The sequence below is a fragment of the Plectropomus leopardus genome, chromosome 16, assembly GCF_008729295.1.
Source record: "Plectropomus leopardus isolate mb chromosome 16, YSFRI_Pleo_2.0, whole genome shotgun sequence".
In the NCBI taxonomy this organism is placed as follows: Eukaryota; Metazoa; Chordata; class Actinopteri; order Perciformes; family Serranidae; genus Plectropomus; species Plectropomus leopardus.
The window spans coordinates 21,056,583-21,073,564 of record NC_056478.1 but is presented as its reverse complement, the minus strand read 5'-3'; the positions used below and the strand labels follow the sequence as shown (position 1 = coordinate 21,073,564).

At 36.9% G+C, this 16,982-nt stretch overlaps 1 protein-coding gene across 6 annotated transcripts in view; it reads right to left on the bottom strand.

The window, feature by feature from the left end:
* Window positions 1–1,184: 1,184 nt before the first annotated feature.
* The window catches only part of LOC121955594 (DNA (cytosine-5)-methyltransferase 3A-like), a 65,014-nt gene continuing 49,216 nt past the window's right edge, over window positions 1,185–16,982 (bottom strand). For 5 of the 6 annotated variants that reach the window (XM_042503620.1, XM_042503626.1, XM_042503622.1 and 2 more), the window contains 13 exons: window positions 16,662–16,805; window positions 16,303–16,347; window positions 15,320–15,399; window positions 14,045–14,157; window positions 12,567–12,750; window positions 10,646–10,730; window positions 9,320–9,465; window positions 9,035–9,125; window positions 8,686–8,834; window positions 7,463–7,548; window positions 7,265–7,334; window positions 6,568–6,686; window positions 1,185–6,065 (listed from right to left, as the gene is read on the bottom strand). In XM_042503620.1, coding sequence (XP_042359554.1) covers window positions 5,924–6,065; window positions 6,568–6,686; window positions 7,265–7,334; window positions 7,463–7,548; window positions 8,686–8,834; window positions 9,035–9,125; window positions 9,320–9,465; window positions 10,646–10,730; window positions 12,567–12,750; window positions 14,045–14,157; window positions 15,320–15,399; window positions 16,303–16,347; window positions 16,662–16,805 — 1,454 coding nt within the window. In that variant the 3' untranslated portion in view covers window positions 1,185–5,923. The remainder of the gene's footprint in view (window positions 6,066–6,567; window positions 6,687–7,264; window positions 7,335–7,462; window positions 7,549–8,685; window positions 8,835–9,034; window positions 9,126–9,319; window positions 9,466–10,645; window positions 10,731–12,566; window positions 12,751–14,044; window positions 14,158–15,319; window positions 15,400–16,302; window positions 16,348–16,661; window positions 16,806–16,982) is intronic. The other variant, XM_042503623.1, reaches the window with a different exon arrangement.

Sequence of the window (16,982 nt, the reverse complement as noted above, 5' to 3'; positions counted from 1 at the left end):
TTTCTAAAATAGCCAATACAGACGTTCAAACTTGTTGAGAAAAGCTCTTTTTCTCATTTGGTTAAAATTGCATTGCGTTTAAAGTCCTACAGAGTAGGTGAGGAAGTATATTATATCGATATCATGATATGTGACTAGATATTGTCCCAGATTTTGGATGTTGTAATATCGTTAAGATTGGTCTTCTCCTGGTTTTAAAGGCTGCATTACAGTAAAGGAATGTAATTTTCCGAACACGCCAAACTGTTCTAGCAGCTCTATTATTTACCCACTTATTCATTATATAAGCATTAATAATGATTATTTATCAGAATTCAGATTATGTGAAAGCACTAATAGTCAACCCTACAATATCGATATTGAGGTATTTGGTCAAAAATATTGTGATAATTGATTTCCTCCACATCAGCCAGCCCTACTAATGAGTATATTTTTAAGTCTTTGTTTTATTATCTTAATTTGTGTTTATGTCATAACACAGCGGTTCCTAAACTTTTTGGCTTGTGCACTCTTAAAATTCATTCATCATCCTAATCATCTCAGGTCACTGTATTGTAGATGCAGCTTTAAAGGTCCGGTATGAAGGATTTAGTGGCATCTAGTGGTGAGGTTGCAGATTGCGTGCAGGAGAACTACAATAGCTGACATGAAAACGTGAATGGTCCTATCTGGAGCCTTTGTTTGATTTGTCTATTCTGGGCTACTGTAGAACAACACGGTGGGCTCCGTGGGGAGGACCTACTCTGTATGTAGATATAAGTGACTCAATTTAAGGTAACAGAAACACAATGATCCTTAGTTTCAGGTGATTATGCACTAATGAAAACATGGTCATGAAGATTATTTACCATTTCTGCCAGTAGATGCCCCTATATCCTACATACTGAACCTTTAACAAAAAAACGACAACAATTATCTGGTTTTCTGACTCTTCGGTGATCGTAAATTCAATATATTTGGGTTTATGACTCCTGGTTGGACAAAAAATTACGTTACTATTTTACTTGGAGGAATTTTAGATCGATATTTTTCACTTTTTGATTCTTTTTTTTTGGACTGAACGATTAACCAAGAAAATGTGTAGATTAATCAGTAAAGAAAATAATCGTTACCTGCAGACTTATAGATCAAACTGTCCAATATTTCAGGCAAAATAAGAAAATGTTAATTTTGTAAATCAGACTTAGATTTTGCTGTAATGTGGGGAAATTCTTATCCACTTTCCCGTGAATGAGAAAGCTCTAACCGAGATCATATTAGGTATGATATTTGGGTATTGATTAATGATACTGATAGTTTGGCTTCCATTCCAACACTACATTCAGTGTTATTTCAACTCGCTCTTGTTTGAGAGGAGTGTCCTTTAGCTCGTCAGTTTAACAATTTCTTTCGGCATCCTTGGGTACAATAGAACAAGTCACTATACTAACTGTAATATATGCTTTCTCGAGCCTCTCTCTCTCTCCCCTCTAGGCTGAGACTGAACTGAACTGAGCACCAACCTGGAACAGTACACACACACACACAATAACAGATTATTATTGTAATTATTATTACCATGATTATTATTATCATTACTCCCTAATCTAACATGGAATCGGAGATTACACTGACTGACTGACATGCAGCACCTGGGGGTCGGGGAGTGGTGAGAGTAGGGGGAGGGGGGGATTTGGGAGCACCAAGCGACGCAGGGTGGGTGATGTCACACCCTGCGGCGCCATGGGAAGCCTGATGGCAACAGGCGGCCGGCAAAAACACAGTGTGTATGCATGTGTGTGTATTGATGTTTTGTAGCGAAAGGAGTTCAGAGAAAGCATGAAAGTCTGCACTGTTTTTCCAGCAAGTGTGTGTGTTTGTGTGTGTGTTTGAGTAACCTGCGAGAGCACTGTAAAAAAGAGTTAAAGAGTTTAAAAAGCACCTGAAGGTTGGTTGTATAAATGAAGCGTAAACATGATGGACAAAAACTTTTGAACCTGCTGGTTTATTGTTGGTTTTTGTAGCTGTTTGTGCATGTGCATGTGTGTGTGTGTGTGTGTGTGCATGTGCATTTTTGTGTGTCAGCATAGACTGTATGTGTCCAGTTGTTGGCTGGTTTCTGAGGAAGGTCAGAGGACTGGAAGGCTTCCTGGAAAAAGATGGTCGTCTGAGGACCAAAAGCACCAGACTGAAAGAGATGTTTTCTCAAAAGACAGCCCTGTGTAAATAAAACATCATGACGCCTTCTTTACTTTTTCCTGTTCAGATTCACAGAGCGGCCGAGTCTATCCCAACATGCATCGGGCACAAAGGCAGAAGAAACACCCAGAAGCAGGTAGTACAGTTGTATCTGTGTGATATATTATCAGTTATTTATACAGGGCTATCTGTTTCAGTCATAGGAAGTAGAAAACCAGCATAGTTTCTACAGAGTAAAGGTCTGCATCTGGTTTCACTGGATGTCGCTGCAACTACTGGACGACATTTTGGATCCCTATGAAACAAAGTAGGAGTGTAACTGCAACAGTTGGTGGACTTCTCACTGTTAAAGCAGAGAAAAAGAGCAACACTGGCTGAGAAGACTAGAGACGCCGTATAATAACTACAACTGACTTCCTTTTACTTTAAAGGCTCAGGTAAGTGTTATAAAAATGTTTTTTTCATATTTGCTGTAACTGTCACTATATCCTGACAGCAGTACATGAGACAGATAATTTATGAAAAAAGAAAAAAAAACAGGTTCATCCTGGCGTGTGCACGAGTGGTGATCGGCACTGTGTTAGATACTCTTCCTGGCTCTGATTGGTTGTTTTCGTTCAGGTGCACTGGATTCTTGATAATGGCATTAGGAGCACTGGTAGGAGCCAGAATATTTGTCTCATGTACTACTGTCAAGATATAGGGCAAGATAAAGCAATTATAACATAAAGTTATTGTTTTTTTAAGTTACCTACTGTAGCTTTAAATGCAGCTGTGAGTGAGAGACAGGACTCTCCAAAAAATCTTTAGTGTAATGTTTCTCAGAGGTCACGCTGCTATGGAGGCAGAAATAATCTGACTGGACGAATTAAAACTTGGAAAAAGCCGAAGATTGATCTTTTTCAGAGCAAACTTTTAAAGAAGAGGAAACACACACTTTGACTAAGTATAAGTCTACTTGTTTTCAGAAACCCAGAAATTTGTGTGAGAAAATTTGGGCAGTTAAGAGTTTTTTGAGGGACAAAAGGGAAATAAAATGAAAAAAAAAAAAAAAAACCATTTCAGTGCTGAGTTATATTAAACTGAGATTTTGAGTTGAATGAGAGAATTATTCGTACATCAAGTGCAGAGAATTTACGATATCCAATCCTTTGTATGGCTAGCAAAGTAAAAACTACATGGTGGTGGCGGCAGGTTTTCGAGATCTTAGAAGTCCACATTTGCTTACTGCCTTACTTGGAAAGCTGCAGAGATGTCGCACAACATGACACATAAAATAAAAGCCACTCTCATGATGGGTAAAAACAAACCAGGCTACACAGAAAGACAACCTTATATCATAATTTCACAGTATAACTGTTTTTCTGGACTGTTTTCTCAGGATTCTATGACTTCTCTCCAGTTCATCAACATGATAAAATAGTGTCCGTTTTCACTGCCAACATAATAAAATGAAGTCAGAGGTTTGGTACAGTATTATGATATCTACCCTCCACGTCTGTTTACTGAGACTAACTTTGTGCAGACATTAACTGTAACATTCAACATCAGCTTTGAGTAACTCCTGTCTACAGCCTCTGCCACTATTACTTAAGTGACATACAGTACTATCCCAATTTTGGACGATTAATAACATCAGTCATTCAACCGACAGTTAGCAGTAACTAAAGTAATACAACAACACTTTTACAAATGTTACTGAGTGAGGATTGCATGCCAGCAAACACTAAAGGTGAGGGAATAAACCCATTCTTAAAATGCTACAAGTGTTCAAAATATCACAGCATATTCACCAAAGCATTAACGAACCTTAACTTACATCACTGCCTAAAATATTGCAAAAACCACCAAGAAATAATATATTTTTAAAAAGCACACAAGCACGAGTTGGTACTAAGTAGGTATTAGTAAAAAAGCTGACTTTATGAAGTCTTTTATCCATTTTTTGTAATCCAGTGACTGTTGACGCAAAGGATTGTTTCACCCCAACATGATCGCGTGTCCTTGTTGTGCACTCTCTGTACACCGTGTCTCTGTCCACTGGAGGGCGCTCCAAACACTCACACAGTTACAAGTCATTACATTATGATATTGGCTCTGATCTTACTTAACTGAAGTGCCATATTGTCCAAAACTGCTTCTATTCAGTGATGCATCCCCTTTAGATTTCTTATTTCACCAAAAGCTTGCACTTTTTATTGGCCGGACAGCAGCATGAATAAAAATGTTTGCACTTCGTTGGCAGCCTCCTCCTTCTCTCCCCCTGACTCACTGGCTGCAGTCTTTACTGGATATAACATATATGGAGATGTCAGTGGCAAAAATAAATAATGCCAAACAATCAACCATATGTGCCTGGAGTACTTCATATTTTTATTAGTTTTCTTTTTAAAATGTATTCATTTTTATTATTATTATATTAATTTTCTCATTTTTAATTCCTTTGTCTTTATTCCATCATAAATTCATGATTTTCTTCTCCAGTTTGATGTATTAGAGCATACTGTAATTTTATTTGGGGTGCTGCAAGGGGTGGGAGGTAAACTGTTTTGAATTTGTGTGGCACCCCCCCCCCCCCCAATTTAGTTTTTAAATTTCTGTATCCTATATTGCGGGAATCACTGACACCACTTTCAAAAAACAGGTTGTCCTCAGGGGAAGTTGAGGATTTTTGGTGTTATTTTTCCACAAACCTGCTTTCGTTAATTAATTATTTGAACCTCCAGAGCATCTTTTCCAATAAGACAACAAATGACAATCAGATTTAGTTATAGTCACATTAGAAAAAGCGTCATAGAAATCTGTCTGATGATGGTTGCTTCGTTTTTCCTTATGAACACCCCTTTGTTCGCTCTTACTAATTTTGACAGATAAACACACGTAAAAAAAAAAAAAAAAAAAAAATCCCCTCTCTTGCCATGTGTTGCCTCCACCTGCTGGTAAGCATTTGGTTAAACTTTGTCAGGGACACGAAACTGTAGCGACTGAAACAACCAGAGACTGTTTAGTCTTCAAAAGCACCAAAAACTGTAAAAGTGTTGTATTAAAGTGGCACCATTATCACGGCCTGACCAGCACCACGAGCATTAACTGGTGTGTATGTGTGTGTGTGTGTATAGTGTGTGCATATATATGTGTGTGTGTGTGTGTGTGTGTGTGTGTGTGTGTATAGTATGTGCATATATATATGTTTATGTGTGTGTGTGTGTGTGTTCATTGCACTGTCACTACACATGAATACAGTTAAGTGTTATGGTTCAGAGGGATTCACTGGTGTGTTGATGCGCTCAGAGAGATGTCTGAGACAGTAAGTTGGGACATCTTTGTGAGTTTTGCGCCCCCTGGAGGTTTGAGCTCCAGCTGCTGTGACACAGTAAAGCCAGAAGACACCAGTTTCAAGGTTGGACAGGAAGTCTGTGTGTGAACATATACAGTACAGAAACCCTGCACCTGTATGTGTTTGTGTGTAAATCAGCAAGGTAGCACCAGGGGACTAAGTTCAGCCAGTGGTCTACATGGGATCTAAGGAAGCAGTCCTTTACAGCTCTGAGTGTGTGTGTGTGTGTGTGTGTGTGTGTGTGTGTGTGTGTGTGTGTGTGTGTAAGTAAATGTGTGTATGTCCGGTCATCTGTGTCATCCTGCGTCAGCCAACCTTCACGTACTAGCTGTATACTGTGTGTCTGTCATTACATACTGTTTGTGTATGTATATTTGTGTGTGTGTGAGAGAGAGAGTTGGTGCGTGACTAGTTGCAGGCAAAATACTCCTTGAGCGGGGCGAAGAGGTGCCTGATGACGGGGACACTCCAGGACCGTCCCAGTAGCCTTTGCCTGGCCAGACGACTCATGTTGGACACATCAGTATAGTGGACGGGGAAACCAAAGACCCTGGAAACACACACCATTTTTTTAGTTTACATTAGATTTTAAAGAAAAAGTAAGTTATTTAATTGATAGTTGATCGACAGAATGTTAACTGCTCATAAAAATAGATGAATTGTTTATTTTTCAAGCAATAATGCCAAATGCCAAGGTTTTTCTCCGTCTTATTGTTTTGAACTGTTGGTCAGAAAAAAACAAGCAAGTTGAAGACATAGTTTTAGGAAATTGTGATGTATATTTGTCCCTGTTTACACAAATGTAATCCAACAAAACTTCAAAAAAGAATCTAGAAATGTACTCAGACTCTTAAATTCATCAGGTTTTTTCTATGAACTTGTGAACATGCTCAAGTAAAATTAGAGGTTCTTAAACACAATAGACAGAGCAGAGTAACACAGACAGACACACACACACACACACACACACACACACACACACACACACACACACACACACACACACACACACACACACACACACACACACACACAAACACACAACACTGTACCCTTCCATCTCGGTGCACCAGAGGATGTCCTCCTTGTTGTCCATGTAAACGGGGAAATGCTCGTCTTTCCCCTGCTTCACAGAGTTGGAGCGTGTCGTTATCGTACGCAACTTCTCAAACTGGAATTAGCATCCAGAACCAAACACACACAGACGAGAGACAGAGACACACACACAAAAACCATTTTAAGCCTACAGCTGTCCTCCTTATGTATGGCAGCTTTCAGTGATACACTGTATAAATTAGTAGTTGACAGATAATTATTTGCTAAAGAGCGGATAATGGCTGATAATTCTACTTGCTGGATGCAAAAATGCAAGACAGAAGCAGCAAGAACATGCAGTAAAAATGGACATCAACGGGTACATTTTTGCAGAGTTAGACCACAAAAGGAAATATAAAGTATAATACTGTACATCTTTACTCAAAGGAGAAATATATATATATACTGCACAAATTTCCTATTTTTAATTTTCCATTTATCCCAGACTTTAACTTGTCGATGCTGCTTATGCTGCGGCTCATAAACGGGACTGTCGACCCATTTCCAAACAATGTTTATCCAGTTTTTGTTTTTCTATCCATCAAATAGAAAGTAACATTAAATACTTGACCTACTCGAAACTTTAGATGCCATATGAATATAAGCACAGATACACACACACTTATACACACACACGCTCACGGGGGTGGGTACCTTGGCTGTACGGCCGTGCTCAAGACAGTCTTGTAGTTCCAGCTTGTCATTCGACATGGCTGTCAGGGGTCTGAAAGGTGGAGAAAAAAAATTAAACATGGTAAGTGTATCAGGCCCAGAGTCACCTTTAATTCAGCTTTGATTGCTGTGTAATCAAATAAAATGATCAAAACAATGATGTGTGAGTATTTGTATCACCTGGACATGCCTGGCAGGTTTCCCCAGAAGTAGCGAGCGCGGTGGGCAGCAGAGACCTCCTTGGCGTCGATCATCACTGGGTTACACTGAGGAGCAGGAGCAGTGTTACTTCCTGTTTCACTTAATATGAACATCTACTGTCTGAGAGGGCGACTCCTCCACACTGTGTATATTATCATATGACATTCTTTCTTACATGAAATCTAAAGCTGAATTTTCTTCAAAGATGTTTTCGATGTTTTTTTTCTTTATAGTAACTAAGACAAACAAATAGCAAAAGGCAATTTGCTCAACGTTTTTTTTTATGTTTTTGTTTCTTAAGATTCTTATTTTTTGGCTTTTATTGCCTTTAACTGATAAAGTGTGAGCATTAAAGGGGGAGAGAGAGAGGGGGAGCAGCAAAGGGCCGGACTCAAACCTGCGGCCGGCGCCACTCTATCCACTGAGCCGCCAGGCGCCCCAGGGCATTTTGCTCAAGTTTATTGATTAAGATAATCTTTAACGTTTATTAATGCCCAGAGGCGAAAATTCAGTTGTTCCAGCAGCACAAGGACGAAAATGAATAAAGAGAAATAAATAGAGAAATAGAGAAAGTAAATGTAAATAGTAAGAGGTATAGAATCGATTAAGAACAATAATAGACATCATTAAAAGGCAAAAGTGACAGTGATGTGACCAGTTTCAGGAGTCTAGTAAATGTCAACAGCATTTATATACTATGAATAAGTTACTATTGTTAGCGTATGCCTCTATTAATATGGAAATCTAATAGAAAAATAAGCATATAATGAAATAAAAATGTATGACATACTGACATAATACAATATGATAGAGTATGGGATATAAGATATAACAGGTGATATGTAGTTGTATAATATAACTTACAACACAAAATAATGTTGTATATTTATATATACTATAAAAGCATTGTACAAATGTAGCATAGTTGGACAAAGCTGTCGGTTAAGTGTGATTGGGACAGTGTTTTATCTCCACTGCTGTTGTACAGTTTTTGATTTTCAGGCCGCTGCCATGACTAATATTTGCTAAGGCCGTTATCTGAAGTGTTTTCCATGACTTTTTTTGTTTGCTGTAGGTATTTTTTGCTGTAAAAGGCATCTTTAGACACATAAAAAAACACTGTCTTTACTGTACTGTATTCACTTTTTTTATTTGCATGTATTTTATGACTGTATTTAGTGGCTGCGGTCATGCTACTATACCTCTAAAAAGCGTGAGATGTCCCGTTTGTCGCTAACTCCCATAGCCACCACGTTCTCAAACAGCCAGTAGAACGGACGCTCGTCGCCAGGTTTTGGTCGAGCTTCGTGTAGCAGACGGTAGAACTCGAAAAACAACCGTCCAGTCCCCTCTGTGGGAGAGAGAGAAAGTTCAGGCTCTGTATTTAAATACACACAAAAATCATTAGCGCCTTTAAGTATTTGTAGTTTTAATGATTAATTTTACTTGTTCCATTCAAGTTTTTAAAAAATTTTAAAAATATATTTACAGCAGCAAAATCTTCTACTTTGGTGTGACTTTCAACCCCCACATTCAAAGACACCTTCTTACCAAAAAGGCCTTTTCTTGCAGGGTTGACTATAGAGAGGTCGTTGCAGGGGCTTCCTCCAATCACCAGGTCAAAAGGTCCCCACTCCTCAATCTAACAGCGTGTGTTAACATCAGCACAGAACAAACGTGTAAAAGAAGCAGTTTGATGGAGTAGAACAATAATAACCAATCAACTACCATATCAAAAGAAAATTTCCATGTCATGCTGTATTAACACTTTAATGCCTCTTGTGTGTTACACATCATTATTTATTCTGCCTTAAAGCACAGAGGAATTTTACTCACATGTTTACGTGTTACGTTGCGTACGTCACCCACGTACATGATGCGACCCTGGTGTCGGACCATGCCGACAGTGATGGAGTCCTCACACACCTCAGATGCCACGTACTTGTCAACCTGCATGCCCAAATCCTTCAGCACCAACAGACCTGAGTGCACGCACACAAATACACACACTCATGCAGTTTAGCAAAGCTGAAAATCTGCAGGAGCGTTCACTGCAACATCATTATTGTTGACACCGTAGCAATGAGACCTAAAATATTCATTATCCTCAAAACAAATTAAATCATTCTGCACTATGAAGTTACATAAATCATTGTATTTCCCTTAAAGTCTCTCTCTCTCTCTCACACACACACACACACACACACACACACACACAGAGGTTTAAAACTGAAAGTGTTAGCTGGATGATTGATTGGTCGATTAACAGCAGCTTATTCAGCAACACTTTTTAAATGGATCAATCATTTAAGTCATTTATCCAATAAACCTAAAAGCTAAATATTTTTAGCTTTTGGACAAAACAAATATTTAGATGCAAACAATATATTCAAATATCCATACTACTTTTTTATTTAGTATGTCAAGAAAAAATTTATTATGCCTCACTACATAGTATGTCAAAAATACCAGCACTTCCTACTGCATCCGGTCACATTTTGCCGTATATAAGCCTGCATGCTTTTCTGGCTATTCCGACCCACAGCTGTGCGGCAGAAGGTGCGTCACATGAGCCGCAAACAGATGATAGGTGATTCACAGCTGACAGACGCCAAAATGTCGGATGACAACGCCTGTGTAAGTTCTTACTATGTACTTGTACATGAGTGCAACTCATGTATTAATTCATTATTTTCAAAAGGGGGGGAGCTCTTTACACATGCGCCCATTAAAAAATGGTTTAAAGTCTTAATTATTAGTGATAAAACATTTGTTAAACAAAAACTAAACCTTCTGTTTTCATTCCCTTAAGGACCATTCTGACTGATAATAATAATAATAATACAGTAATACTGCAATATTTTCTAAGATGGTTATTGTACCATGAAAATCTCATACCATTGCAAACCTATTTGGTCAAAACCTTAAGTTTCGCACAAATTAAAATGATAATGGCTAACTGAAAAGTCACTGGATAATCCCAATTGGGCCATAAATGTCTGTACAAACTTTACCGACAAACCATCCAAACGACGAGATGGTTTCATCTGACGAGACATTTCAGTCAAGACCAAAATGATGGACTGACATCTTCTATTAATCAATAGATCAATCAATAATGAAAATAGTTGTTAGCTGCAGTCCCACACATACAGTACGTACCTGTGGCAATGCCGTCAAACAGGGAGAGGACTCTGATTGGTTTCCTCTTCTCTGCTGCAACTGGAGGATACAACTTGGCTGGCTCCTGAAAGAGAGCATTAAAAGGAGGAGGAGACATTAATAAAGAGCGCAAGATTAGATAAATATTAAGTTTTACAGTGTTTAGATGGAGCAGAGGGCAGAGCTGCACATATAAGCCTTATTTATGATGATGATCTGATCTTTCGGCAAAAAGCCTGTCTGGAGAAAATGAATAATTGAATGTGGACATGGTCTGTTTTGATGTGTTTTAGCCTTTATGGATAATTTATAGCAGACGAGCCCCGGAGCAGAGGCCTCGCTGATCTCCAGATATTAATGTTTCCCGTTTAACTGTGATGTATTTCACCTAATTCTTCTAGCAAGGTTATGATAGCAGATTACAGTAGATATAAGATGGCAAATAGATCAAATTTACGACATCTGTTTGACTTCTAGCGTGTTGTCAGGACTGGGCTGGTGTAATGGGGAGTTGTAGATGCAGTAGAGGGGTAATATAATACAGAAATAAAGGTGAATATGTAAATATTTGAGTCTGGAGTCTGTCACCAGAGTTGTGATATGGAATATATATAAAAGTAGTAATAACTTTATTTATTTAGAATCTCTTAATTGATTAGTCAATCGACAGGAAATTTATTGGCAACTATTTTGATAATGGAATAATTGTTTTAGACATTTTTTGTGCCGAAAAAAAGAAAAAATCCCAACATTTGCTGGTTACATCTTCTTAAATGTGAGAATTTGATGTTTTTCTTTGTCATGCGTGATAATAAACTGAATAATTTTTGGACTGTTAGATAAAATGTACCAACTCAAGATGCCACCTTGGGCTCTTTGAGATTACACAGGGCATGTTTCACTATTTTCTGACACTTTATTGACAAAACACTTAATAAATTGAGAAAGACAAAAAATACCTGACAAAAAAACTGGCAAATTAATTGAAAATAAGAAGAATCGTTGCCCCACTTTACAATAAAAACAAATGATAGGCAGTCATATGAGCGAATAATAACAATACATTCAATAATTAATATACAAATTTAATTCATTTTATTGATGATTTTTTTAAAGTGGTGTAATGAAACTGAGTACATTTACTCAATTACTGTACTTAAGTTCAATTTTCAGGTACTTTATTTGAGTATTTCTATTTTCTGTTCTTTTTACTTCTACACTGCATTCTCTAAGGAAAAAATTTACTTTTTACTAGAACATTAGTCACTTTGCAGATTCAGATTATTATGAGGAAATGTTGCGCTGCAACATTAATGGAATGAAAACTTCAATGCACCAATAATTATAATAATATAGTTATATAATTCTGAAATGGGCCATTCTGCTTAATGAGTTCTTTTACTTGGATGAATAAAGTTTCTTTCAATGCTGATTATTTTGTACTTTAACTCAAATAAGATTTTGAGGGCAGAACTTTTACTTGAACAAGAGAACTTTTACTCTACACTATTGCACCTTTATAGTGTAGTATAGTATAAGGTCTGAATACTTCCACCATTCCACCATTAGCCACATGCCATCACACCTCTTTCTAAACTGCAATACTGTCAGATAAAGGCAAACATACCCTAAAAACTAAATTTATTATCTTTTTTTATAATGTATCAGTGAAACAAGTGATTTTTAAACTCTTACAAATCTTGTGATAATTACAGGGACACACTTTGTACTGCATCTATGTATTTCATTGTAAAACTTAATGGATGCAAACTGCAGTCATATAGTATATACTACTACAAGCTGTACTGTGAACTAATTTTCAAAAGAACCATCATCTTTATAATCATTATCAATATTTAATATTTATTATAGACGAACAAAAAAATGAAATTAATGGAAATAAGCCAACTGTCAGACTCACAAAGTCCTGTTCATGGTTGTTGGCGAAGAAGTGTTGTAATCTGGAGGGCCAGTCATCCCGTCGCCGCAGTAACCCGTAGGTGCTCCGGGGGCCACACATGTAACAGTTCCACGGGTCTTCTTTGATGGCTGCTGCCGCCGAGCCGGCTCCTACCAACAGATCCACACACTCCACACAGAAACACCTGCGTACACACACACATACACATACACTGTGAGACCTGTGTTTTCCTTGAATTTCATCATTTGACTATTTATGATTTTCTTATTCATCATTTTAGACAGACAGGGTAGTCTTGGTTCAATATGGTTAAATTAACGGTATATGTTTTCCCTGACATGTCTTTGCCTGCTTTTGCATATCAGGTGGACCTCTTGGTTTAGATTTAATTTTCACATTTCACTAGACTGTATTTCTGTAAATAGGAGGTGTTGCTTTGTTGAGAAAAGGCCAAATAATAGACTACATTGTAGCAACGAATACTGTACTTTCTGCTGTTACTTTGCAGGTTATTAATACAAAACACAAATCAAATAATAAACTATGAGGTATTATTATACTGTAGATTAAGCTAGCTACCAGCTACAACATTAAAGTGATGAACACATTTATGCATCGATAATTCTAGCCCAATTATACAATCTATAGTTTTCTAAAATGTGCTGTTCCACATAATGAGTACTTTTACTTTTGGTACTAAAAGTGTATTTCAATGCTGATACTTATGTACTTTTACACACTTGCCAGTGAGAGTGAAAGTACAAGCCAACCCCAGATACACTCACTCTATCTGTGTTGTATTTTTTGGTGCTGTGTCTCTTGAGCTATACAGTGTATTTCTCAATTAATTATTTTTTACTGCAGCAAAAACGGTTGTTTCCATATTTTGCTTTAACTGGTTTTGTGTTTCATTTTCACTGGATTTTATGCTTACTTATTTGTAATGTGTGACAGTTGTATTTCTCTGCTTGTATTTATATTCGTAATGATGTTTTATGCTGCCCTCTTGGCCAGGTCACTCTTGAAAAATAGATTCTCTATCTTAATAGAATCTTAATGAGACTTTTACCTTGATAAATAATGGATAAATTTATATAAATTGAACTTCAGTTAAGTTTTTCGATGTAGGACTATTTTCCTGTAACAGAGTATTTCTACACTGCGGGATTGCTACTGAGCTCTGAGTGCTTTTAGCACTGTTGCATGACTCCAATTATCTGCTGTGTTGAGCTGTTGAATGTTTGCACTGATGAGGTCAAAGCCTGGATGCCAAAATAAACTTTATATTCAGATAAATAAATCTGCTGCACACTAGTCGACAGACTCAATTACCAATAAAAGGAGCCATACATCAGGTTTTGACATTTATGGGTAAATTGTTTCTGTCGATGTGAAATCCAAAACCTCGTCCTGGCCACAAGAAGAAGCTGCTTGCCAATCCCAAACTCACCAGTATGTATATAGAGCTCTGCACTGACCTGCAGCAGTTGTTGTTGCCACACATGAGCACCTCCCTGCCTCCACAGCAGATGGTGCAGTAGGACTGGTAGCCGTCGTCATCGTACTGGTAGGCACACTCCAGGAACGAGTTCTGCCAAGACACAAAACAGAATCAGAGGAGAGGCAGAGAAGAAGTCTGTCTGTCATGTTTTGTTTTTACTGTTTCCATGTGTCTAATATCACAGATATCCCCAATATTCAACAATATATTGCTTTTGAAATGCAACCGTCACAGGAGCTGAGATATTTGTTGTTTAAGTAATTTTTCGAGCTAAAACGTGAAATATAATCTGATCCTAACATCTTGAATGTGAGGATTTTACATGTATCTCTGTTTTAAATGATCGTGAATTAAATATATTTTGCATTTTGGAATGTTGGTGGAACAAATCAAGAAAATCTGAAACATTACCTTGGGCTCAAGTAAATTGTTAAGGACATTTTTTCACAGCATTTTTCCTATTTTATAGACAAAACAAATTATATGTTAATTAAAAAAGCAATAATCAAATAGTCATTGGCTGCAGCATTAGTCTGTGTGCAGAAGTGTTTGGTTCATGTACTTTGCTTTCTGGTTGTAGAAATATATATCCATTTATTCACTGTTACTAGGGCTGAGTGAAGCATCTGAATTCATTATCACAATATAAATGAGAAAAGGTGTCCAATATTTATGATATATACACATACTGCATATCACAATGTAAAATAATAAAACTGATGTTTAATGTAACGTTACATTATCTGTTAATGTAACTATTATACAGATCAAAGAAATACTTCAGTAATTCACTTGATTTTTGACTGTAAATTGCTGGATTTATTCATCATCCATCATCACCATCTTCACTTTTTGCACACTTATTTGCACATTTTTAATTTTTATTGATCTTTTTAAACTTTTTGGCTTTTTTTGTTTGTTTGCTCTCTGTAATACTGTACATATCTTTATTATTATTATTTCATTTTATTCTATTCTATTTTACTCTATGTTAAGTGCCTTCCTTTGTATATATATTTGCATTATTTTTGCCTTTTTAACGAATATTTTATTCACTTGCTGCTCTCTTATTTGCTGCTGTAACAAAACAATTTCCCTCAAGGGATTAATGAAGTATTTCTATTCTATTCTGAGAAGTTAGAAAGGATGTGGTTCGACCAGTTTCATATGATTCTATAATAATGTAGAATTATTGCACAACTCAAAGTGCCCCTTATATTATTATAATAAAAGTGTTTTGGAGATTTCTTACTTTGCAGCCTTGACACATTGCTCCCCAGAAGAGAGGATGCTCCAGAGAGACATTGAGGCTTCCACAGGAGATGCAGATATCTGAACAAACACAGACATGATCACATTATGATATGTAACACTTTGGGTTTAGCCCTTTATCACATTAATGGAGTACTTAAACGACAAGTAAGACTTTTACTGCCAAAAATAACCACAATGTGCTTATGTTCCATAACAAAGACTCAATAATTAATTTTCAGGTGCTGTGATTTATAACTTTCCAGCTCATAATCTATTTTGGATGCTCAGGCCTTTACTGCAGTCCACCAGTAAATTATTATGCTGTTAACTCTTGATGCATAAATGAATCAGCTACATACCTTAATTTTACACTAAAACAAAAACTGAATTCAAGGAATGTTTCGCCCTGAGCTACAAAAAAACTTGGAACAACTGTGAGCTGAGTGAACCAAAAACTTCATCTAAACGTAAGTAAGTGTAATGTAAATTTAGGCTTGACTCTTTGATTGATGCTACATTTGTAAAATTAGCTTTATTTCTGTATTAAACAGGAAAAACAACTGATAATGTGATAACAGCCAAACAAACTGCGTAATAACGTTTCAAGATGCAATCACAGGTATCTCCTGTAATGGTGGAGAATGGACAGATGATTGCCTCAGAGGGATAATGTTTTCTTAAATAATGATGTAGCCATAATATATTAAATGGGTTTTGTCCTTTCTGACTAATTTAGACTGACACTCAAAGACTATTTAGCAGCCATTGAAATAGTTCTTGTTATAAGAAGGTAAAATAATTAACCTTTAAGTCAACTCTATATCCAGGGTTGAGCATAATTATGTAAAACAACAGTTTACAAAAAATTGCTAGTTAAAGGCATTGTACAGTCGATTAATCTAATTAATCAATTAATATATCATTTCTTTATTTCACTTCTACATTTAAGAATGATGCTTGAAAGTTATTTCAAACTTTTACCGTCTATGTTCCTGGTCTTCTTTTTGATCTCACATATGAGTCTCTCTGAAACAAAAAAACAACATAAGGAGACATCAACACACTGTTTTGAAAATGAACACATACAGACAGTAAAATAAAAAAGCCAAGATGTCTTATGACACTGTGTACGGTGGGGATCTTGCAAGAGTCTCGTATCTCCAAAATGTAAGATATAAATAGAAATATTAATAAAAACAACCTTCATTTAGAGTTTCATTGTTTCTTGTAAATGTCTTTTTCTGATGTAATATTCTGGGCGTTGTGCTGTTTAAATATACAAAGAAGCTGTAGGTTTATTTCTGAATATTTGCAGTTTAAGCTAAAATGTGTTTGTTTACCTCTGGTCCCTTCGTCGATCACCTCTCTTATTTTTGCTTTCTCAGCTGAGTTCTTGCGCGGTTTCTTGGCAGGTGGAGGCGTGTACGCTGCCTCAGGTTCGGCCCACATCTCTGGGTACACTTCTTTATATGGATTTTGTTCCTCTGTCGGGATAGAAAAGCAGAATAATAAACTGGAACTGGTCTGAAGCTGCGGACTCCCTGATGGAAGCTTTGGACGACTCAAACAGAGTGTTTGTTGACAGACCAGGTGTGTCAAGGTGAAACAGTGCGCAGGATATAAACTTCTCTCTCAAACCTTTGTGTGCACTTTTTGTGCGA